This window comes from Lithobates pipiens, unplaced genomic scaffold (genome assembly GCF_037356315.1).
Source record: "Lithobates pipiens isolate NorthernLeopardFrog02 unplaced genomic scaffold, aLitPip1_a1.2 Scaffold_13, whole genome shotgun sequence".
Taxonomy (NCBI): domain Eukaryota; kingdom Metazoa; phylum Chordata; class Amphibia; order Anura; family Ranidae; genus Lithobates; species Lithobates pipiens.
Genome location: NW_027507718.1, coordinates 156,776,727 through 156,800,619, shown reverse-complemented (window position 1 = coordinate 156,800,619; position 23,893 = coordinate 156,776,727). Strand labels below are relative to the sequence as shown.

Genomic DNA, 23,893 nt, shown 5'->3' with positions numbered 1-23,893 from the left:
GCATTTTATCACAACGATCTTTGAGGGCAGAGGCGAGAGCTAGGTTCTAATAGACTGCAATTTTTGAAAAAAAATGGTGCCTGTCACTACTTATTGCTATCATAGGGGATATTTACATTCCCAGAGATAACAAAAATGATAAAAAAAAAAAAAAAAAAAGAAAAAGAATGAAAAGGAACAGTTAAAAAAAAAAAATGCAACCCTGTCGCCAGCCCCCCCCCCCCCGCTCTCGCACAAAGGTGAATGCAGGTTTCGGTCTACCATCAAATGTAAACCGAAATTGCACCATGCATGTGATGTATCACCGCAAAGGTGAGATCGAGGGCATTCATTTTAGCAGCAGACCTCCTCTGTAAATCTAAAGTGGTAAAGGCTTTTAAATATGTATGTAGTTTGTCGCCACTGCACAATTTTAAAGCATGTAGTGTTTGGTATCCATGTACTCGCCATAAGATCTTTTTTTATTTCATCAAACATTTTGGCAATATAGTGTGTTTTAGTGCATTAAAATTTCCCCAAAAAATGTGTTTGAAAAATCGCTGTGCAAAGACTGTGTGAAAAAAAAAAAATGAAACACCCACAATTTTAATCTGTAGGGCCTTTGCTTTAAAAAATATATGTTTGGGGTTCAAAGTAATTTTCTTGCAAACAAAAATTTATTTTTCATGTAAACAAAGTGTCAGAAAGAGCTTTGTCTTCAAGTGGTTAAAAGAATGTGTGATGTGTGATCCCATTTTGGAAAATAGACATCCCAAGCTATTTCCTGAGAGGCATGTCAAGTCCATGGAATATTTTGACACAAGTTGCGAGAAAAATACATTTTTTTTTTTTTGCACAAAGTTGTCACTAAATGAAATATTGCTCAAATATGCCATGGGCATATGTGAAATTACACCCCAAAATACATTCCGTTGCTTCTCCTGAGTACGGGGATACACATATGAGACTTTTTGGGAGCCTAGCTGCGTACGGGACCTCGAAAACCAAGCGCTGCCTTCAGCCATTCCAATGTCGCGTACACATGACCGGACTTTCCAGCAGAAAAGGTCAGACGGAATAATTTCATCGTATATTCCAATCGTGTGTGGGCTTTATTGGACTTTTTTTTTTCAAAAATTCTGACAGACCTAGAAATAGAACATGTTTTAAATCTTTCCGACGGAATCAATTCCCATCGGGAAAAACATTTGTCTGCATGCTATTCCGACGGACCAAAAACAATGCAAGGGCAGCTATTGGCTACTGGCTATTGAACTTCCTTTTTCTAGTCCCGTTGTACATCATTGCGTTCTAAACAGACTTTGGTGCGATAGTGTGTAGGCAAGTCCGTTCCAGTGGAACTCTGTCGGAAAGACCGGAAAGGTTATTCTGACAGAAAAAAACGGTTGCGTGTAAATTTTTGACTTCACTCCTCACTGCCTATCACACTTTCAGAGCCCATGGAATGCCCAGATAGCACACCCCCCCCCACCCCTCCTCCCCAAATGAGACCATTTTGGAAAGTAGACACCCCTGAGAGGTAAGGTGAGTTTTTTGCAGATCTCACTTTTTTTTTTTACAAAGTTTTGAAAATTGAAAAAAGAACAAAAAAAAAAAAACTGTGATAGGTAATGAGGAGTGAAATCAAAAATGTACGCCCTTAGAAATCTTGAAGGCAGTGATTGGTTTTCGGGGCCCCGTACACAGCTAAGCTTCCAAAAAGTCCCACACATGTGGTATCCCCGTACTCAGGAGAAGCAGCAGAATGTATTTTGGAGTGTAATTCTAGATATAACCATGGCATGTGTGAGCAATATATCATTGTGGCAACCTTTTGTAAAAAAAAAAAAAAAAAAAAACTCAATCACTTGGGACAAAAAACAAAAATAGCACAGATCATTGCCATTACTAGTAAAAAAAAAAAAAAAATAATAATATATATTTTATATATATATATATATATATATATATATATATATATATATATATATATATATATATATATATATATATAAATGCCATAAATACATCCCCTATTTTGTAGACGCTATAACTTTTGCACAAAACCAAATCAATATACGCCTATTGCGATTTTTTTTTTTACAAAAATATGTATTAGAATATATATCGGCCTAAACGGATGAATACAATATATATATATATATATATATATATATATATATATATATATATATATATAATGTATTATAGCAAAAAGTAAAAAAAAAATAGCTTTTTTCAAAATTGTCGCTCTGCTTACAGTGCTTACAGTGCAAAAAATAACTGTAGAGGTGATCAAATACCACCAAAAGAAAGCTATATTTGTGGGGGGAAAAAAAGGCGTTCATTTTGTCTGTGTACAACGTTCACAATAGCCCAATTGTAAGTTAAATTGTAAGTTAAAGCAACGCAGTGCCATTTTGCAAAAAATGGCCTGGTCATTAAGGGGGCAAATCCTTCCAGGGATGAAGTGGTAAATAAGTGGCAAGAACTGAAACCTGCAAATCACGTGAACAGACTAAGAGCTATACTTGTGCAGTACCCAGATTCATTCCTTACTGCTGCATGGACAAGACCCAAACAAACTTATGGCAATTCTGAAGCTAAAGAATCTGCTTTATTTAAAGCAGGCCTTTAGTCATTTTTTTCAACTTTCCATCTATTAAATCTTCTGCCCTTGGTGTTTTAACGTTGGATAGTAAAACATTTTTTATTTGTCAGTAAATACCTTACACAGCCCACTTCCTGTTTGTCTGGTAAAAAGCCTATGCCTCATGCACAGCGCTCTCTCTCACTCTTGTGAGAGTTTGCCAGGAAGGGAGGGGGTGAGTCATAAGAGGGCCAATGAAAGATTCAGAGCTGGAGGTGTGCCTCTGTGTCTGAGAAAATTCAGGAAGTAAACAAGCAGTAGCTTCAGTTGCCCACAGTTAAAATGATTGCAGCCAGACTTAGTGGAGGGATGTTTCTGCAGCATATTTGGCAAATACAGAATCACAGAAAAAAAATATTTTAACCTCCCTGGCGGTATGATTCAGTCTGGAATAAGGTGCTGAAAGCGGTACAATTATTTTGCATGGAAATCTGGCGTTTTATTTTGTAGTCCTGTAATTCTTAGGAATAACGCTCTTAAATCTGTTCAAACCAGAGTCTAGCGGACATCCCGGGTATGATAAAGTTTATAATATAATAAAGAATAATAAAAAATATTCAATAATGTAATCAAATCCTAAAACACTGAAAAAGGGACACTTTTTGGTGGCTATGGACAATCTCCAAATTTCAGGCAGAAAAAAAACAGTATTTATAATATAAAAGTGCATGCAGGGCACTGCACAGACCACTAGGGACAAAGGGGGTGTGTATTTTTTAATACAGCACTGTAATCTGTAAGATTACAGTGCTGTGTGTGTTTTGTGTACTTTTACTTTTTTGAATTTGCCGCCGTTCTCCGCTCCCGTGCGCCGTAACATCGCAGGGAACAGAGCTCGGCGGCATTCGGCACTGTGAATCGAGCGCAGGACGGCTCGATCACACAGCGCGGCGGACGTCGCTGGATCCAGGGGACAAGGTGAGTAACTCTCCCTGTGTCCTCCCCTGCATCGAGCGAAGCGATCCCGAGTCTGGCTCGGGGTTACCGCTCCTGTAATTAAAATCTCAACACGAGCCAGACTCGGGATTACCGCTAGGGGGGTTAAGCAACAGACAGCATGGATTCATGAAACACAGAAGTTGTCAGACAAATCTGATTTCTTTTTATGAGGTGGTAAGTAAAACCTTGGACAGAGGGGTGGCGGTGGACGTGGTATACTTGGATTTTGCAAAAGCTTTCGATACAGTTCCGCATACATGGCTCATGTGTAAGGTAAAGTCTACAGGTTTGGAAATATCAGTTTGTAAATGGATAGAAAACTGTCTAAAAAACAGAATTCAGAGAGTAGTGGTTAATGATTCTTACTCTGAATGGTTTAAGGTCATCAGTGGTGTACCCCAAGGTTCAGTGCTGGGACCCTTACTTTTTAATATCTTTATAAATGATATTGGGTCTGGGATCAAAAGTAAATTTCCGTCTTTGCAGATGACACCAAGCTTTGCAGTGGAATAACGTCCTTTCAGGATGTCTCCAATTTACAAGCCAACCTCAATGCTCTGTCTAATTGGGCGACTAAGTGGCAGATGAGGTTTAATGTTGAGAAATGTAAAGTTATGCCCGGGGTACTCTGCCAGGACCTTGTCTGGAGGTGGTGGGAAGAGGCCCTTCGGCTTGGTATGTGGGAGTGGTGCTCCCCGTTCCATCCCCACTGGTGACACTTTGTGTGTTTAACTTGGGAAGCCACGAGCAGCAGGTTGCCTGGTCGCCAGTGGGGAGGGAGGGACGGGGACCACCTACTTGCCTGGGGACTAGCAGAGGATTGGGTCTATAGAGGGTTGATTTTTGCTGAAGCGACCCCCCGCTCCCCTGGGTGTATGGTATGACAGGCTGGGGTGGCAACGAGGAGAGATAGCAGGGTTTGGGGTGGTCACACGGGTGAGCAGGGGTGGTTATTCCCTCTGAGCATAGTTGTTTTGGTTAATGTTGGTATCTGGTTTTATTTATTATATTTGTTTAACATGGCAGGTCGGTCTGGCCCGCACGTCTCCCAACTTCTTGACTGAGCCAGTCTTTCACATTCCATCTATAGGTTGCGCTAACTTGCGCGTGCACATTAGTGTTTTAGTAAGGCGCCAGTGCGGTAGTACTTGCCACTGCACTTCTTTGGTGCCAACCTTTCTCACTCTTTTCTTCCTTTTTCCCTCTTTAACCTGCACCCAGTCTCCCTCCTCTCCCCCCCCCCCCCCCCCCTCTTTTTTTTTTTTCCACCAGCCCCCTACCGAACTCCCCTCTCCCGTCCTTTTCGCAACAACATGTCATCAGTGACGCATCCTACAGTGGGCGGACCCCCAAGGGGGGTCAAATTCACCTCCTTAAACGTACGGGGCCTTTCCACCCCCGAGAAGAGGTCCAGGCTCCTCTCCGATCTTAAAAAGTCCAACACACAGATCGTGTTCTTACAAGAGACATATTTTAGGCAGCAGGCGGTCCCCAGGCTTGGCAACGGCGGATTTCCTACAGTGTACCACACCCCCTCCCCTATTGCAAAATCCAAAGGGGTCAGCATTTTAATAGCGAAATCAGTGCCGTGGACCTTACTGGAGATGAGGGCGGACCGGCTGGGTCGTTACTTGCTGGTCAAAGGCAGGCTCAGGAACAACATAACTATGCTGAACGTATACTTCCCGAAAACGGGCCATTTAGACTTCATGAGAACCCTGACCCCCATACTCATGGAAGTGGGCAAGGGGGTCCTTTTGATGGGGGGAGACTTCAATTATGCACAAGAACCACTACTGGACGTATCAAGAGGAGCATCTCACCTCACGTACTCCTGCCTTAAAAATCTCAAGGCGGAACTGCATGGCTTGAATTTGGTCGATCCCTGGAGGGTCCTGAATCCGGAAGAGAAGGACTTTGCGTACTTTTGCCCGGTCCACCGTACTTACTCCAGGATCGACTTCTTTCAACTCCAACACAGGGATCTCCCCAGGGTGACCTTGGCTCAAATTGACCACATCTCTTTTTCTGACCATGCCCCAATCCACTTGACACTGACTTGGGATTTAGACGCCCGCTCCCCCCCCCCACGTAGAGGCTTAATGAATCCCTCCTGCAGGACCCTGAGGTCCGAAGGGAGGTTGGGAGGCGCTCAGGCTCTACTTCAGGGACAATGTAGATCCAGCCCTCAGCCCCTCGTGTGTCTGGGAGGCCCATAAGTGTGTGGTGAGAGGGACATTGATCCGAATTTGGTCGCAGAGGAAGCGAGAGAGACAGACAGATCGAATCGTTGGTGCGGGAGGTGCGCTCGCTCGAACTCCTTCACAAAAGATCCCTTGCAGCGTCTCACCTGGAAGCACTAGTTGGCACCAGGGGGAGGCTGTGAGCCCTGCTATATCAGAAGATGGTCCAATGCCTTGCCTGAGTGAAGCGTTCGTTCTTTGAATTCTCAAACAAGCCTGGAGCGATGTTAGTGAGGGCCTTGCGGGGTCCGAGACAGCGCACCTTCATTCCATTTATCACCACTAGACAGGGCTCCAGAGCCAACACGTCGATAGAAATAGCACAGGAATTCCTTCATTACCATCATAAACTTTACAACCTCCAACCGGGGGCAGACGCGGAGACTATAGCGTCTAGGAAAGCGGCGGCGGGGGAATACATCAGGGCTTCCGGTATGCCTACTTTGTCCGTGGAGGTCCGCGACTCCTTGGAAGCGGACATTACAGCTGAGGAATTCCAGGTGGCCCTTGCCCAAATAGAACCACGGAAGGCACCGGGGCCTGATGGCTTCACCTTGACTTACTACCGTACTTACACAGAGCTACTGACACGGCACTTTCTTAAAGCATTTAAAATGGTGAAGGAAGGGGGTGACCTGCAGGCTGACTCGCTACGGGCATTCATACCCAAGGAGGGGAAAGACCTCTCACAATGCCGGAATTTCCACCCAATTGCACTTTTAAATGTGGATCTGAAACTCTTTGCTAAGATTCTTTCGAACAGATTAGTGCCACATATCCCAAGCTTGATACATCTTGATCAAGTAGGGTTTGTCCCCATGCGGGAGGCACGGGATAATACCACCCAAATTCTTAATCCGATTCATGCTGCCCGTGGGGAGGGGAGGCCTTTTCTCCTTCTTTCCACGGACGCAGAAAAGGCCTTTGACAGGGTGGCCTGGCACTTTTTGCAGGCCACCCTGGCACATGTGGGCCTAGGCCCCAGCATGCAGAGTTGGATATCGGCGTTGTATTCTAAACCTTCAGCGGTGGTGCGGGTGAACAACTGGCGCTCGGACTACTTTTCGATTTCTAACAGGACACGGCAGGGGTGCCCCCTGTCCCCTTTAATTTTAATCCTGACGCTGGAACCCTTTATGTGTCACGTACGCAAAGACCCCAACATAACGGGCCTTCGGAAACCTTCAGCTCGCGGCCTATGCGGACAATCTTATCTTTTTCGTCTCCAACCCCGTCGTCTCCCTCCCGAATATCCTAGAGGTGCTGCGAGTCTATGGGGCCCTCTCAAACGATAAGGTCAATTGCGCCAAGTCCACGGTTTTGAATGTCTCTGTCCTGGAGGTCGAGGCCCAGGGCCTGCGCTCGCCTTTTGCATTCCGCTGGGCAGCTGACTCCATTAGATACCTGGGCATTAATCTCACCGCGGACCTGGCGCAGTTGTAGCTGCACAATTATGTTCCTCTGTTACGGAAACTAAAAATAGACTTAGAGGGGTGGCACTCCCTGTCAATGAATTGGTTTTGGGCGCGGCAACGCCTTTAAGATGACGGCACTGCCGAGAATTCTATATGTCTACCAGGCCCTACCGATCCACGTCCCTCCCAAATTTTTTATGCAATTGAAGTCCCTCCTTAGGAAATTCATATGGGCGTGGAGACTACCTAGGACAAAGTTACAGACCCTTACCAGACCCAAGGACCAGGGAGGCGTGGGCCTACCCGATATGCGTAGGTACTATAGGGCGACCCTACTGACCAGAGTCGTGGACTGGCACTGCAATAAATCGCACAAACAGTGGGTGGAGATGGAAATTGAGGACGCATCTCTCCCCTTGTTGACCTCCCCATGGCTCCTGATGTCCTTGCCAAAAGACATGCGGGATCCCCCGCTTATTGGGGCAACATTGTCCGTGACAAGGAGGCTATTCCGCACCACCGATCTCTCGCCTCTTCCCTCCCCCATGACCCCGATAATCGGGAATCTAGACTTTCCCCCAGGGTTCACTAACGCTAGACTTCGACGGCTGGTGGGAATGGGGAAGCACAGACTAGGGGAGGTGTGGCCTTCCGGGACACTCCCGAGCCTACAGGCGGTGGTGGGGTTGGCGGAGCTGCCACTTGACGTTTTCAGCGCTTACCAGCTTCATCATTTCTTATTGGCGGTTCGGCGGGCCCCCTACACACCGAGGGCCATGACCTCATTTGAGACCATCTGCCATAAGACTGAGCCTACACGACATACTCTCTCTCTACTATACAATCTCCTGTCAGCAATGGACGCCCCCCCCCCCCCCCCCAGCGTTAATACGCCAGTGGGAAAGGGACCTGGGACTACACTTTACTCCTCAACAGGTAGGGAAGATTCTAGCACTGACGCACAAGGCCTCCCTCGTGAACTATTTCCAAGAATCTGGCTACAAAATAGTATCCCGTTGGTATAGGGTTCCTTATCTCCTACATAAGATGAATGACTCAATTTTGGACGAGTGTTGGCGTTGTCAGTCCGCGACGGGGTCCATGATCCACATCTTCTGGACATGTCCTGTGCTAGACACGTTCTGGAGGGATGTGGTGGAGACGGTTAAGCAGCTTACGTCGGTAGATCTTCGGGGAAACCCTGCCGCATGCCTTCTCCATCTGACGGACCGGCCCATCCGGAAATATAAACAGACTTTGACAATGCAACTTCTGAACGCGGCACGCGTATGCATTCCAGCGATGTGGAGGCAACCCCAACCCCCTACGAAGACTTTATGGTATTCCAAAGTAAATCATGTTCTCCGGATGGAGGAACTGAGCGCCACTCTTTATAATACAGAGGAAAAGTTTTGTGAGAAGTGGAGACCCTGGAGATGTTTCACTGGCACCCAGGCATACCTGCGTGAGGTTGCATCTGTGGCCGACCTGTTAGCGCGCATGTCTGGGAAATTGGACACGGGCCCTTGGCCACCTTATATGGATGGAGTTGGAGTCCCCCTGTGGGGTCCTTTCTGATGCCCAATCCTGTCCTCCCTCCTCCCCCCCCCCTTTTCTCTCTCTCTCTCTCTCCCCCCTTTTCCTCTTCTCCCTCTCCATTTCTCTCTCCTCTTTCTAGGTCCATGTCCATGTGGGCCCGCGGTGTTTGTGCGGACCTGCATGGACCGCGCAGCTATGAAATGGCTGATCTGCAATGTTGCTCTCTGGGGGGTGTCACTAGGATACTTGGGACCCCCTGGTTGTGAGCTCTCTTACTAAGGAGGGCACGGTACGTCCACGCGGATCAGCGCTTCTGTACATTGTATTTGTGTTTGAAAATTTTCAGCATACGGTTGCATATCTTTACTGTTCGTACATGGAAATAAAGTGTATGACCGAAAAAAATTTTTTTTATAAGAATGTATTGTTTACTGTGTACATCTTGCGCTAAAAACACTTAATAAAAGAATAAAAAAACAAAACAAAAAAAAACAGAGGACAAGGGGGCACTCTTTACCTCTAGAGGAAAAGATATTTCATCTCCAAATACGGAAAGGTTTCTTCACAGTTAAAGCTGTGAAAATGTGGAATAGACTACCTGCAGAGGTGGTTCTGGCCTGCTTAGTGGATTGCTTTAAGAAGGGCCTGGATTATTGCCTAAGTGTACATAATATAACTGGGTACTAACATTTATAGGTAAAGTTGATCTGGGAAAAATCCGATTGCCTCTCGGGGGATCAGGAAGGAATCTTTTCCCCTGCTTTAGCAAATTGGATCATGCTCTGCTGGGATTTTTTTGCCTTCCTCTGGATCAACTGTGGGTATAGAATTGGGTATATGGGATTGCATGATATTTTTTTTTTTTGTGGTTGAACTGGATGGACTTGTGTGTTTTTTCAACCTATCTATGTAACTATGTAACAGTATATATAAAATATACAAAGTGGTTGAAGGGAAGCTTCAGAATGGCAGAGGTGTTTTTATTACAAATTATGCAAGCAGACTGCTGTTTCTCTTTAAGAGACTACAAACCTTTCCAAAAATTACCAACAAGGATCATTGAAAGCTGCTACTGAAGATATCCCGCTGACAGCTGAAAGAACTGAGCTATTAAGTGGTTTTTTTTTTAGTATCTGTGCATTTGCACGAGGACCGTGCCATTGCTTAGTATCAGCACCGATACTGGTATCGGTGCAATTCTACAACAGAAACCTAATTTTTACCCATGGATGAGGAAGCCTTCAGCCTGCTAAAAAAGATTCAAGGTAAGCTTTCAGAAGCCAACCTCAGACTCCATAAAATTGCCTCAAACAGTGCTGCCGTCATGAGACTCAATTATGAGAGTGGATAAACCATCTGTACAGAGAAGTCTGGACTTAAAGTGAAACTTATTAAGACTCATTTGACTTTCAAGCTAGCTCTACAGATAAACCATTTATAAAATGTGGTGTTTTCTCAGTGGTGAACAGCCTATATGATCCACTCGAGTGCATAGATCCCATTACCATACAAGGCAAATCCTTACCAAGACAGTTATCAGATACTAACAAGGACTGCGATTCTCCGCTACCAACAATTAAAATAGGAAACAATCCTACATGCCTTAGATGGGATTCACATACTATATTACTACATTTCCGCTTCCCTTGATTAGAGAAAAGTCATTCACATTTTCTTAAATGCATCCACTGAAGCCTTAGCAGCAATTGCCTACCTAAAAGCAATAGATTCTGGTATTTAAACCCAATTTGGGTTTCTGTTTGGCAAAGCCAAGTTAGCACCGGAGCTTGAGCATATAGTTTCTAGGCTTGAACTTTGTGGGATTGTGCTAGTTGTAGAAATAGACATCATATTGCATGAGCTACACATTCAGATAGATGGCATCAGGTTTTACATAGACAGAAAAGCAGTTCTGAGCTACATAATTAGACAAATCATTTTCACGTCTATGTTAGCAAGCAAGTAAAAAAGGATTAATAAATTCTCCAAGCCTGAACAATGGCATTATGTTTGGACATTAGTCATGCAGATCTTGCCACCAGGCCAGTATCCACAAGTGTTTCTGTGCATTCCTTTCTGAATTGCAGATCCAGAATTTCTGTTGGATCATGCAGAAGAAATTTTTCTGATGTCCTCACTCTCCTGGACCCTGACAAAGACCCAGAGATTAAACTGGAAGTCAAACCAAATCGACAAGTTGGATACTCCTTTATGCTCAAAGACCATCTGAGAGCATTCCTAGTGATGACAGCTTGCTCTACCTCACATACCTACGTAAGGCAGAATTGAAGGTTACAAGACAAGGTACTGTAAAGACTCATCAGACCCATCACTGAACATATTACTCTTGCCCTTGGTACCTTGTGTTCAGGATGAGATAATTCTTCCATAACAAAGTTAAAGGATTTCAGGGGAAGCATCAGGTGCCTAAGGTTCCTTAGGTCTTTAGACAAGGGTGTTGAGGTGGGTAACCCTGAAGCTAAGAGTCATGCACAACCGAGTAAATTGGTTTAAAATATTTAGGGGAAAACCAACATACACCAAAAACATGCTCTGCATGACTGGTTTATGCCAAGCATTAAATGACATAGTAGAAATGAGATAAGTGGCAGATGTTGACAGTAAACACCTGACCCATACAGTAGGCAAGATGTACCCTTTGATCAATGGTTCTGGGTTGTATGGGTCGTGGCACAAGCCTACTGCAGTGACTAAAAGGTACACTGTGACTTATGCAGGAACAGGAAAGTGGTAGACAGGCTCGGGTACAGATCAGGCCCTAAAATTGCCACTTCGTTACCTTTTGTAACAAGGCTGTAACAAGCAAGGCTTCCTGGGAACAGAATGCAGACCACCAGGAAAAATCCAGAGTGTGGCTCGGGGTTAATTTTCAGTACCAATAGTGGTAACCCCCGAGCCACTTGGGATTGCATCGCAGTATCCAGGTACAGCTACTTACCTTGTCCTCCCGCTGTGTCCTCTGGCGGATTCTCCACCTGATGCATCAATGTTCTGGGCTCCCTTCCCTGCGAGCTTAGCGGCGCATGGGGGCAGAGCCCAGTGGAAATGTCAAAAAAAAGAATTTAAAAAAAATATAACACACACAATATATTGTAATCTAAGGATTACATTACTATATCAAATCATTTCACCTTAGTTTTGTCCCTAGTGCTTTTTCCAATGCCATGCCTGCACTTTTATATTATATATACCATTCTTTCTGCCTGGAAACTTAAGAGCATCCAAAAAGTGTCCCCTCTACGTCAAAAGTGGTTTTTAGACCAGCTAGATAACAGCGATAGTGAATTAGAATCATTTGCAGAATTGAGCGATAGTGATTTGTGGGGAAATTCGCCATCAGTCACTGAAAGTGACGACAGCAACAATTCTGCAACTGAGCTCAGTAATGTGCGAACTTGGTGCTCTATTGACTGCAGCACTGAGCTCAGTCACAGAATTGTCACTGTGGTCACTTTCAGTGTCTGATGACGAATTTCCCCACAAATCTCTATCGCTCAATTCTGCAAGCAATTCTAATTCACTATTGCTGTTTTCTAGTAAGGCTCAAGTTAGATTGCCTACAGTTGGGTGATTGTTGGGATACAGTAGATCAGCCTTTCTCAACCTTTTCAACACAGAGGAACCCTTGAAAGAGTTCTTCGGTCTGAGGGAACCCCTACTAAAAATTTGAATTCTACAACTCCTGATACATTAGTGTAATGCTCAATGGGAAGAAAGGTCCTTACACTTGTGGTCATTGGGAAGAATCACCTCCTTACAGATAGTTAAAATGATCAAAGGTGTCAGCAGGAACTTATCTGAGAGGCAGAAATTGCCCAATGCTCAAGGAACCCCTAGCAACCTCTGGAGGAACCCTAGGGTTCCACGGAACCCTGGTTGAGAATCACTGCAGTAGATGACAGTTTGTCCTATTAGGCCTTATTACAGAAACTAAGAGGGTAAATTTGTCTGACAAATAAGTTTATCTTATTTCACCTTTAAATGATTCCTATTAATTTTTTTCACCATCACACCATAATGGTTACCTATAGTCTGGTCAGTACATTCTAGAGAGGAAGTGTGTTATCCCGTGCTACCTGTTCTGGCATGTGTAATAATATTCTCTATATAGTGATCAAGATCCAATGGATGACTGATAGCGTCACCCAGATTCTTTACCATTAGTACATATATTGGAACACTAAGGACATTTTTGATGTTTAATGGTTTATTTTTATAGTTCTAATCAGTAAGCACATGTAAAGTAACAGGCACAGCAACGTGTGTTTGTTTTTTGGTCAGCAAATAGTTTTTTTCTTTTCCTCTTCTCAGTAAAATGGTGAGCCCAACAACCTGAGTTTGGAAACATTTCCACAGTGCAATTTCTGCAAAGAGCAAAGCTGCAGTTCACAAATATTGCATGAAGAAATATTTTCCAAATGCTACAATGACAAAACACATCCTTGCATGTAGAGGTGCCCTAAAGACTTAAAAAAAGACTTAATAGAATTAAACAATGATAACCATAATGGAAGTGCATATAACTTTTCCCTCTAGGGTTCTCATTCCAAAAACACTCTGCTACTTCTGGATCATCACAAAGTGTCTCTTCGCCAGCAGCATTTTTAAGGAAGTGTTGAAAGCTGCTGCCTTCACAAAAATACACAATACCTTAATTTGACAAAATGATACCTGAAAATCAGGAGGAAATTGACCAAGCTCTTGCAAGAGCAATATAAAGTATGCTTTTGGAACAGCATTGTCAATCACTGAAAATGCGTATTAGCAGGAGGCTGTTAAAGTATTAGGAGAGAAAGAGGTGTGGTTACCTGTTCTCACACAAGGTTAAAATGTTCATAAAATATATTGTCCTTGTTATTCCATTAGTAAAAAGAAATACAGTTTTTTTAAAGCAAGTTTATTTACATTATTTATTGGCGCATAACACGCACCCTGATATTAACTTTCAGGAAAAAAACTTTCTACTGCCCCCTGCACAGCACACGGACCCCTTTCCCTGCACCGCACACGGACCCCTTTCCCTGCACCACACACGGACCCCTTTCATTATAAAGCCCCCCCTGCACTCCCAGGAGACCTCCAGTCTCCTGGGACAGTGCTGCCAGCATACTTTAAGGTGTCGAGTTGTTGCTGATAGCCATTTCTCGTGCGTTGCTCCGCTCCTTCTGTGTCACTCTCGCTAGGGATGGGGGCTTCTGTGTGCCTCAATTGATGCTGCTCTCTCATGGACCTGGTAATGTGACTCTCCTCTGCCGTTTCATTGATGGTCACATGACCGCTCTCCTCCAATCAAAAGCTACAAATGAGGAGGCCGTGGATCAGGAGGAGGAGAGCAGAGTTGCTTGAGGCATTACAGGCTCCCATCTGCATTGGGGGTGATGCGGGTGTTGGAGGGGGCTGGCAGTGTTTTTTTTTTTTTTTTTAAAGTATGGCAGCGCTGATCCCAGGGCCAGGAAGGGCAGGGCAGCCGGCCCGACACCATCCCAATGGGTGGCACCCGAGGTGGACCATCCGATTCCTCCCCAACCCACCCCCCAAATTGGTAAAAAAAAAAAAGAAAAATATTGGCGTGCAACAAACAGGCATGTTTTATCCTCTGTTTTCAGAGGAAAGAAGTGTGCATCATATGCCGATAAATACGGCACTGAATAAGCTGTGCTTTCATTTCAAGCCTAACACTTTCATATACAGTTGTGCTCATAGGTTTACCCTGGCAGAATTTATGATTTCTTGGCCATTATTCAGAGAATATGAATAATAACACAACCTTTTTTCACTAAGGGCCGGTTCACACTGCGAGGCGAGGCGAGGCGACACGGCTCGCCTCGCCTCGCTCCCGCAAGTCGCCCCCATTCAGTACTATGGAACCGTTCTGAGAGGAGCGACTCGAGTCGCTCCGACTCAGAAAAAAGGTTCCTGTACTACTTCGGGGCGACTTGCATTGACTTCTATGCAGAAGTCCTCTGCAAGTCGCGGCGAGGAAGTCGGAGACGCCTCGCCGCGGCTCGCAGTGTGAACCGGCCCTTATGGTTAGTGTTTGGCTGAAGCCATTTATTATCAATTATTTGTGTTTACTCTTTTTAAATCATAATGGCAACAGAAACTACCCAAATGACCCTGATCAAATGTTTACATACCCTAGTTCTTAATACTGTGTATTGCCCCCTTTAACATCAATGACAGCTTGAAGTATTTTGTGGTATTTCTGGTTGAGGCTCTTTATTATTATTATACAGGATTTAAAATAGCACCAACAGTTTGTGCAGCACTTTACAACATGAGGGCAGACAGCAAATTTACAATATAAATCAATACAGGAGGGATCAGAGGGCCCTGCTCGTTAGAGCTTACAATCTAGAACTTTATCTTCTCAGACAGGAAAACTGTCCATTCCTCTTGGCAAAAAGCCTACAGTTCCTGTAAATTCTTGGGCTGTCTTGCATGAACTGCATGTTTGAGATCTCCCCAGAGTGGCTCAATGATAATGAGGTCAGGAGACTGAGATGGCTATTTCAGAACCTTGACTTTATTCTGCTGTAGCCAATGACAGGTCGACTTGGCTTTCTGTTTTGGATCATTGTCCTGTTGGAGTGTCCAAATATGTCCCATGGGCAGCTTCCTGGCTGATGAATGCAAATGTTCCTCCAGTATATTTTGATAACATACTGCATTCATCTTGTCAACAATTTTGACCAAATTTCCTGTCTTTGTAGCTCACACATCCCCAAAACATCAGCGATCCACCTCCGTACTTTTCATCATAGGCCTTCTTGTTGACTATCCAAAAGCTTAATTTTGGTCTCATCACTCCAAATGACTTTGTGCCTGAAGGTTTGAGGCTCATCTCTGTGCTGTTTGGCGTATTGTAAAAGGGATACTTTGTGGCATTTGCATAGTAATGGCTTTCTTCTGGCGACTTGACCATGCAGCCCATCTTTCTTCAAGTGCCTCCTTATTGTGCATCTTCAAACGGCCACTTCACATGTTTTCATAGAGTCCTGTATTTCGCCTGAAGTTATTTGTGGGTTTTTCTTTGCATCCCAAACAATTTCCTGGCAGTTGTGGTTGAAACTTTAGTTGGTCTACTTGACCGTGGTTTGGTTTCAACAGAACCCCTCATTTTCCACTTCTTGATTAGAGTTTGAACACTGCTGCATTCTCAATTCCTTGGATATTTTTTTTATATCACATTCCTGTTCCAGCCATTATGATGTAAAAAGAGTAAATACAGTTGACTGATAATAAATGGTTTCAGCCAAACACTAACCATACCTTAAAGAAATGTTTTTGTGTCATCATTCATATTCTCTGAAAAATGGGCAAAATAAATCAAATTCAGCCAGGGTATGTAAAACTATGAGCACAACGGTACACTGCATTTCACATTCCCAGTGTAACAAAACATTTAATTTGTAAAACTACTCCTCACTGTATTTTTTTCAATTTCTCAGAAATGTTCCTTTTTTCTGTAAAAAAATAAATACTTTTTTGGGATATTTTACATCTCTAAATTTGTCTTTTCAGTAAGTTACTTGACAAAAGCATGAGATTAGCCAGATCATCAAGTCCATGTGCTAGGTAAAGTACCATATGTCCTTATTCCCGGAATCTAGGCAAAAAGCACAGTCAGAAACCTAATTTACATTCTGCCTACTAACACCTGCACAGTGCATGCTAAGGCAGGCATCTGATTAGAACTAAAACAAGGAGAAATTGAAAGAGCAGACTATTAAGACTGCCACTGTAATCCCAATGGGAAAGACAGGTACTCAAAAGCAAAGATAAAATATAAAAATGTATTAAATATTATCATAAAAACATGTCATAAGGATAAGTGCATGGGTATACCATAACGTGTAATGTAATGTGGGCGAATTCCAATGTATGACAAGTGTAGCTGGACAGGGAAACCTGTACGGATGGCCTCTGGAATAATGGATGTACTGTCATAGCAGAAATCTTCTGAGGGCCAGCCTACAGGATCGCAATGCCAGCACCAATGGATTGCTACACGTGTCGCCAATAGCTTCCTCAGGAGATTCTATTGGTACGAAATAAAACACATGGAAGGTATGAGGCATTCAATTCACTGTGAACAAGAGAGGGGGTGTCAGGAAAGGCTGGCTAGGGGGACAGTGGTCCATCACCTGTCTGTGCGTGCCTGCGAAGCACCTAGGCGCATGCGCGCGCAGTTACCGGTGCCAGCCGGGCTATTTAAACCCAGTTCTCCCTTCAGATCTTGCTGCTTGATCTACAGCGTTCCTGAGCTTTTTGTCTGAATCAGATTTGATCTTGTGTTGACTCGGCCTGACCTGTTATCTTCCCTGCCTTCTGCCTGCCTCGGACCTCCCGCTTGTCTTCTACTCTGCATCTGCCTTATCCCCTGGTCCATCCGTGCGCATCTGTTACCGACCCGGCCTGTTCCACGATCCTGTCTCTGCCTGCTGCAACTGTTCCTGTACTGACCATCTGTTTTGAGCGATTTGCCTGACTCTTCTTTGTGCCTGCTCCTGAGGGACCTCTCTGTTCCTGTGGTTCCCCTGCTGTCCGTTGGTTCCTGTCCACTGCTGCTGAGGTCTGCTTATCCAGCTACAGTTCCTGAAGACTGCCTGATCCATCCTTCGACTGTTGATCCTGCCAGGCACTCATGCTACGTTTGACTCCAGTGCCCCGTCTCCACCAAAAGGGACCACGAGTCGGGGACGCAAGAGAGGTCTCCTGCATTCCGGGCTCACCATTAGGTACATGACAGGGGGAAAGGGAAGAGAGGAAGGTAAAGCAAAAGGGAAAGCAGGAGAGGTCTCATTCACCCCATGTGAAGGGTGACTTTGGCAGCAGGGACTGGCACCCAGGGATACAAAATAGAGGACAGTATCTTTTTGATTCCAATCATTTCCACCAAGGATTACTCAAATAGGCTATACCATACTGAATTGTCTGTCTAGCCTAAGGGATTTAAAAAGGTTTTCTCAACCCATCATCTACAACCTATTCAAGAATACCATTTAAAACCTGCCATATATGAATGAAGCCCTTCATAAGGCTATTTAATACCCCATTGGAGCTAGTCAAATGAATCGTCCTGCTTGCTCTTCTCTCCTCCCTTTCCCCCCTGTCTTTGGGAGAATATGATCTCGTACTAATAGGCTCTCTTGAGAAAGCTATCGGCGAAACATGCAAGGATCCATTGGTGCTGGCATTGTGATCCTGTCAGCTATCCCTCAGAAGATTTCTGTTATGACAGTACATCCATTATTCCAGAGGCCATCCTTACAGGTTTCTCTGTCCAGCTACACTTGCCATACATGGGAGAATATACACATTATAGGATACCCATGCACTTATCATTATGACATGTTTTTATAATGATATTTAATACATTTTGAGATTGTCTATACTTTTGTGTACCTTTCATTCTCCATTGGAATTATAGTGGCAGCCTTAAAGAGGAAGCAAACCCTGATGAGTTTACTTCCTCTTTCATTCCCTGCAAAGGTAAAGCATAATGGACTACTATGCATCGCATAGTAGTCCATTATGTGTCACTTACCTGACACAGGAGCCAGCGATGTCACCGCTGTCTCCTGTAGTCCGGCGCATCCATCTTCTGCTCCGCCGCAATCATTCGGCGAAGCCGCGATGACGTCACTCCCGCGCATGCGCACGGGAGCCGCCATGCGCAGCATATTCGCCGTTGACGATGCCGCGCTCAGTGCGCCTGTCTTTCGGCAAATATCTCCTAAACCGTGTAGGTTTAGGAGATATTTCTTGGACCTACAGGTAAGCCTTAATCTAGGCTTACCTGTAGGTCAAAGTGTGTTGTAAGGGTTTACAACCACTTTAAAAGTCCATTCTTTCAATTTCTCCTATTTTTTGTTCATACATTTTGGAAGTGGTGCAAGGCATTGTGGATTGTGTCTCTATTTTTTTCCAATATCTGGTGAGTACTGTTACAGTTACATAGTGATATAGTTAGTAAGGTTGAATAAAGACACCAGTCCATCCAGTTCAACCCGAGTGAGTGTCTACAATTGTCCCCATCCCTGTACATTGCACACTCACATCAGCCCCTCCCCTCAAGGAGTCCACAATCCAAGGTCCCCATTCATATACTAGGACCAATTTTGGACAGAAGCCAATTAACCTACCTGCATGTCTTTGGAGTGTGGGAGGAAACCGGAGTACCTGAAAGAAACCCACACAGGCACAGGGAGAACATGCAAACTCCAGGGGTGCTGAAATGAATCGCAGCATTGATGCATCAGGAATCGGTTGTCCCCAATGCGCCATCGATTCATACAACCGGAAAAATCGATTGGCAGGTGACGTCATCCTGACTTGCCCCATCCCTCCCTGGAGAGAGCTCCAAGTGTATAGTTGTTAAAATAACCGTTTTAATAAATCCTGTGTTACAATCCATTAAGTAACCCACTGTATGTGCTCTTTAAAAAATATGGAGCTAAATACTGCATTTCTCAGTGTGAGTACACGGCGCTCATGCGACTACCTAGCCCGCCTCTCTCCTAATGTCAGCGGGGTATTCTCAGCCCCGCCTGGCTCTCTTCTGATCTGATAGCTATAGTCAGCGGGCGGGGCTGAGAATTTCCTGCTGACGTCAGGAGAGACGTGAGAGGAGAGAGGCAGGCTGTGAAATGCGGTATGTAGCTCCATATTTTTTAAAAAGCACATACAGTAGCGCACTTAATGGATTGCAACATGGAATCTATTAAAACACAGTTAGTTAACAGCAGTAAGTAGAGTACATATGAGTTTGTACTCTTACACCTTGCACACGCTCCGTGTTGACAGTTCCCTGGCTTCTCCATTTGTACATTCCACTGCGTTAACTGCTAGTGTGGTAGAAGGTGCAAGGGAACCCAGGGGAACTGTCAGCACAGAAACAGCACAGGGAACTTTACAGAGCTGTTTGTCAGCTGTGGATTCTTATCCCTCCTGACCTCCCAGCAGCAGTGTGTGTTAATGCCTGTACCATGTTAGTGATTATTTTAAATTCCAAGTAGAGTTCCAGTCGATTTTTAGCTTATTAAAAGTCAGCAGCTACAAAAAGTGTAGCTGCTGACTTTTAATAAACACACACTCACCTGTCCCACAATCCAGCAACGAGGCCGCCAAAACCCTCCATTCTCTCCCCCCTCCTGTTTGCGGCAAGTAGTATTGCAGTTCACAGTAGGGTGTGCATGTCTCACTTCGCCGTCCTGAATGGCCGGGCAATCTTCTGGGACCTGGGACGTGTCCCAGACGATTGCAGGGATGGCGGGGCCACCTAGGTGGCCTGAGCAGACATGGGAGCTGGGTACCTGTCAAAACTAGGTACCCCAATCCACCCCCCATACCCCAAAAAAATTAAAAAAATTACATACCATTTGTGGCATGTAAGGGGATCAGGACTCCTTAAAGCGGAAGTTTCACTTTTGGGTTGAACTCAACTTTAATAAAATATATTTTTATACAGAAAGCACTATGACATCCCCAACCCTGGACTCCAAGAAGAGACCATAACATCCCCAACCCTGCCATGTACACAGCACAGGGGATCTTCTACCTCTGATATTCCTCACCTACAGGACTCCATGATGATCATCTTAACACCCTCCCTTTGATTCTTCCATCCTTCAGTCCCCCCTCACCACCATCATTTTTATCTATGAACTCTTCCATTCTTCTGTTCCTATCCATTGATTCCTCCATCTCCATACTCCTCCATCCTTCAGTTCCTATCTCCAGACTCCTCTGGCCTTCCATTCTCTATCCATGGATTCCTCCATCCCCATACACTCACATCCTTCCTTCCTTATTCATGGATTCTTCAGTTCCTACCCCTTCCTTATATTCCATGTCCTTGTCCTGCTATAAAAAGCAGATAAAGATGTTTCGACCCAGGCACACACACCTATCGCTAGTTCTCACGAACACGAATCCCCGACACTCTGCCTAAGCAGACCCTACCCAGCCCGATCTATCTGGACACCGCACGTTACGACCTAAGACACTCATTATCCGACTTATCCTATCAGCTACCCCTGGACTCTCGTTGGCTTGGACCCATCTCCTCGCTCCTTGAACCCTGCCTGTATCCCCCAGAGGGATTCTCTTATCTGACTAAGACAGCTATCTTCCTGGTCTCAAGTAGCGGACAATTCCGAACCCCTCTTATGCCCTTCTTAATGCCTACCTACCCCCCTCAACTAGGGTCTTTTTCTATGCATAGCCCTGTCATACTCATTGCTTGTTTTATTTGATGTGTTATCTGTACGTATATTGACATCTGAACTCTCCAATTGTTGGGGATCTTTTTGTACATTTCCGCATTTATACTTTTGTGCCTACTATTTCTGTTCAATAAAAATTGTCTTTAAAAAAAAAAAAAAAAAAAAAAAAAGCAGATAAAACGTAAAAAATTTAGTTCTTCTAAATGCTTGAATTTTTTTGATGCAAACCATCGTCAGTAATCGTGATGCATCGTGGAATCTAATTGTAGCGAATCGTTGACCAGATAATCGTAATTAAATTGAATTGTGAGACCAGTGAAAATGCGCACCTCTAATGAATACTGCTGCTGTTTTACAGTGTTTCCTGGAACAGTAATAGCTGTACAAAAAAGCAAATGAAAGATGAAATTTTAGTATTACATTAATTCTTTAGGATGACCAGCAGAAACTTTTTTTTTAACTCTACCTATTTTTGTCATTCCTTGTGTACCACTTTCTCTTTTTTTATCTTCCTACATCTCTCTAAATACCTGCTTTTTTCTGTCTCAGTGTTCATATTTCTAATGGTTCTGAAAGGATGAGCCCTTTTGTAAACACACAGTATGCAAACATGCAGTAAGTTGTGTATGTTACAATTAAAATCTAATATGTTGCATTAGTAATAGCATACATTTTCTATCTCAATTTAGTAACATAGAAAAAAATCTGTGCACACCTTCAGGACACTTATTGTCAATGAACTGCCCACAATTCTTGATTTCATCCTCTTCCTCTTCTGGAATAGCATCTGGACCAAGCACCGCTCTTAACAATTTTTGATCTTGTATTTTTTGCCTGCGAGGCTGGGAACATTTTCTATATGTCCTAGAGAAGATCGAGCAGATGTAATATGAATAGCAGCAGTGATAGGACAAAATAAACACAATAACAGAAGACCTTTACAAGGTTGTAGCCATTAAGCTTCAGTGTCAAGATATATTGTTTGAAAGAATGAAAGAAGGTAATATTGAACAGACACCGACTCCTGTTGTGATGTGATCTTTCTGCAATAAAAGTTTTGGACTGCAAGTCAAGATCCATGGTGTGCAGGCAAACATATGTATTTTAGAAAAAACACACATTAAGCACTGGTGTATTGCTCAGCACGGAAACACCCGATTGTGAAAAATAGTGGGAGGACATGTATAAGTATGCTGGTTCAACAATAGCAAAAATCAAAAAATATTGTGGAGGTAAAACTTGAATAAAAAAAATTAAAAAAAATAAAAAAAAAAATCGATCATAGTCCTGAAATAAACAAGTTGAACATAGAGTTCTAGGGGGTACTCCCCTGTCAACTCTGAAACAACTGCTGTAAAGGGAGCAAGGCTGCTTCGGGTGTGGGCCGGGGGACCCAATCACTACGGGAAAAGGAGGGCAAAAAAGTAAGAGACATGCCAGGCAAATCCTACTGCAGCATTCTTTTGTTTTATTAAAATACAAATTGTTGACAGTATAAGGTGCACTTACATAGTGCTAGGAGGGTAGGTGTTTTCCATATCCAGCATCACATCACAGCTGATGAAGGAGGCTTGGCCGTGCCTTCAAAACACATTATGATTGGCCAGACACTGTTGTAGGCGGTTCCCCACTGACAGCTCCTGAACACTCCTACACAGAGCTATACAGCCAGCGTCCTCCCCAGGTCCCTCGAGGCGTCAGCTTCCTGATGACACACGGTGCTCATGGACTCTTCCACAGGGACTCCCCCTGGCGGCTCTTCTGTGATGCTGGATCTGGAAAGCACCTACCCTCACTAGCACTATATAAGTGCATCTTATACGGTTAACAATTTGTATTTTAATCAAATAAAATAATGCTGCACAAGGATTTGCCTGGCACTTCTATTGCTTTTTAACATGTATTTATCTGCAATATATTCAGTGTCCAGCTGGTAATCGCTGCAGCACTCACTAAAGAGGAACCTTTAAACCAGAAACGTGTGCGATGGGAATAGAGACAAGACAATCTCCTGAAGTGGCACCATATTCCTATAAACATGAATGTTGAATCCTGTGCCCCTAACACACAATTATGTGCATCATTTCATGTTGGAAAGTTCTCCCCTAATCTCAAAAGAACTGTTTAAGGCCATTTCAAGATCCAGGCCACAAATTAGATTTCCTTCAAATGGTATTTAGAAGTCAGAACTAAATTCTAGCCTTTTAATCACAAGTTTTTTAGCAGAATAAAACAATAAACTGCAGCTCTAATGCCGTGTACACACGATCGGAATTTCAGCCAGCAAAAGACAGATGAAAGCTTTTCATCGGAAAAATGCGACCATGTGTAGGCTCCAACAGAATTTAGCTGTCCAAATTCCAGCCAGCAAAAATTTGAGAGCATGTTCTCAATTTTCCCAACGGAAAAACTTCCTATTGGACAGTCCGATAGTGTGTATGCAATTACGACGTGCAAAAACTCACGCATGCTCAGATTCAACTACGAGACAGAAGCTATTGGCTACTGGCTATTGAACTTCCATTTTCTAGCCCCATCGTACGTGTTGTACGTCACCGCGTTTTTGACGGTCGGAATTTGGTGTGACCGTGTGGGGGCAAGACAGCTTGAGCGGAATTCCGTTGGGAAAACCATCAGACCTTTTTCTGACCATAATTCCGATCGTGTGTACACGGCATAACAGATCCAACTACTTCTACAACAGCCTGATAAGTGGCTGCCTTAGCAACTACTTAAAGAGATTCCTGAACAGCATAGCTAAAAGGTGGCACCAGACCCAGTGCTAGGGCTGAAGCATCTCAGGTCTTACATGAAAGGGATTCAGCTTTCTGGTCCACCTGGTCCTGTAATCTTGAGCCCAGGCTGTCAGACTCCCCC

General features: G+C 44.0%; 1 protein-coding gene across 3 annotated transcripts in view; it reads right to left on the bottom strand.

Moving 5' to 3' along the window:
- The window catches only part of KDM4B (lysine demethylase 4B), an 817,487-nt gene that overhangs the window by 551,780 nt on the left and 241,814 nt on the right, over positions 1-23,893 (bottom strand). For 2 of the 3 annotated variants that reach the window (XM_077475749.1, XM_077475750.1), the window contains exon 11: positions 21,732-21,880. The exons of the other annotated variant lie outside the window; for it this stretch is intronic. In XM_077475749.1, coding sequence (XP_077331875.1) covers positions 21,732-21,880 — 149 coding nt within the window. The remainder of the gene's footprint in view (positions 1-21,731; positions 21,881-23,893) is intronic. 3 annotated transcript variants of the gene reach the window in all.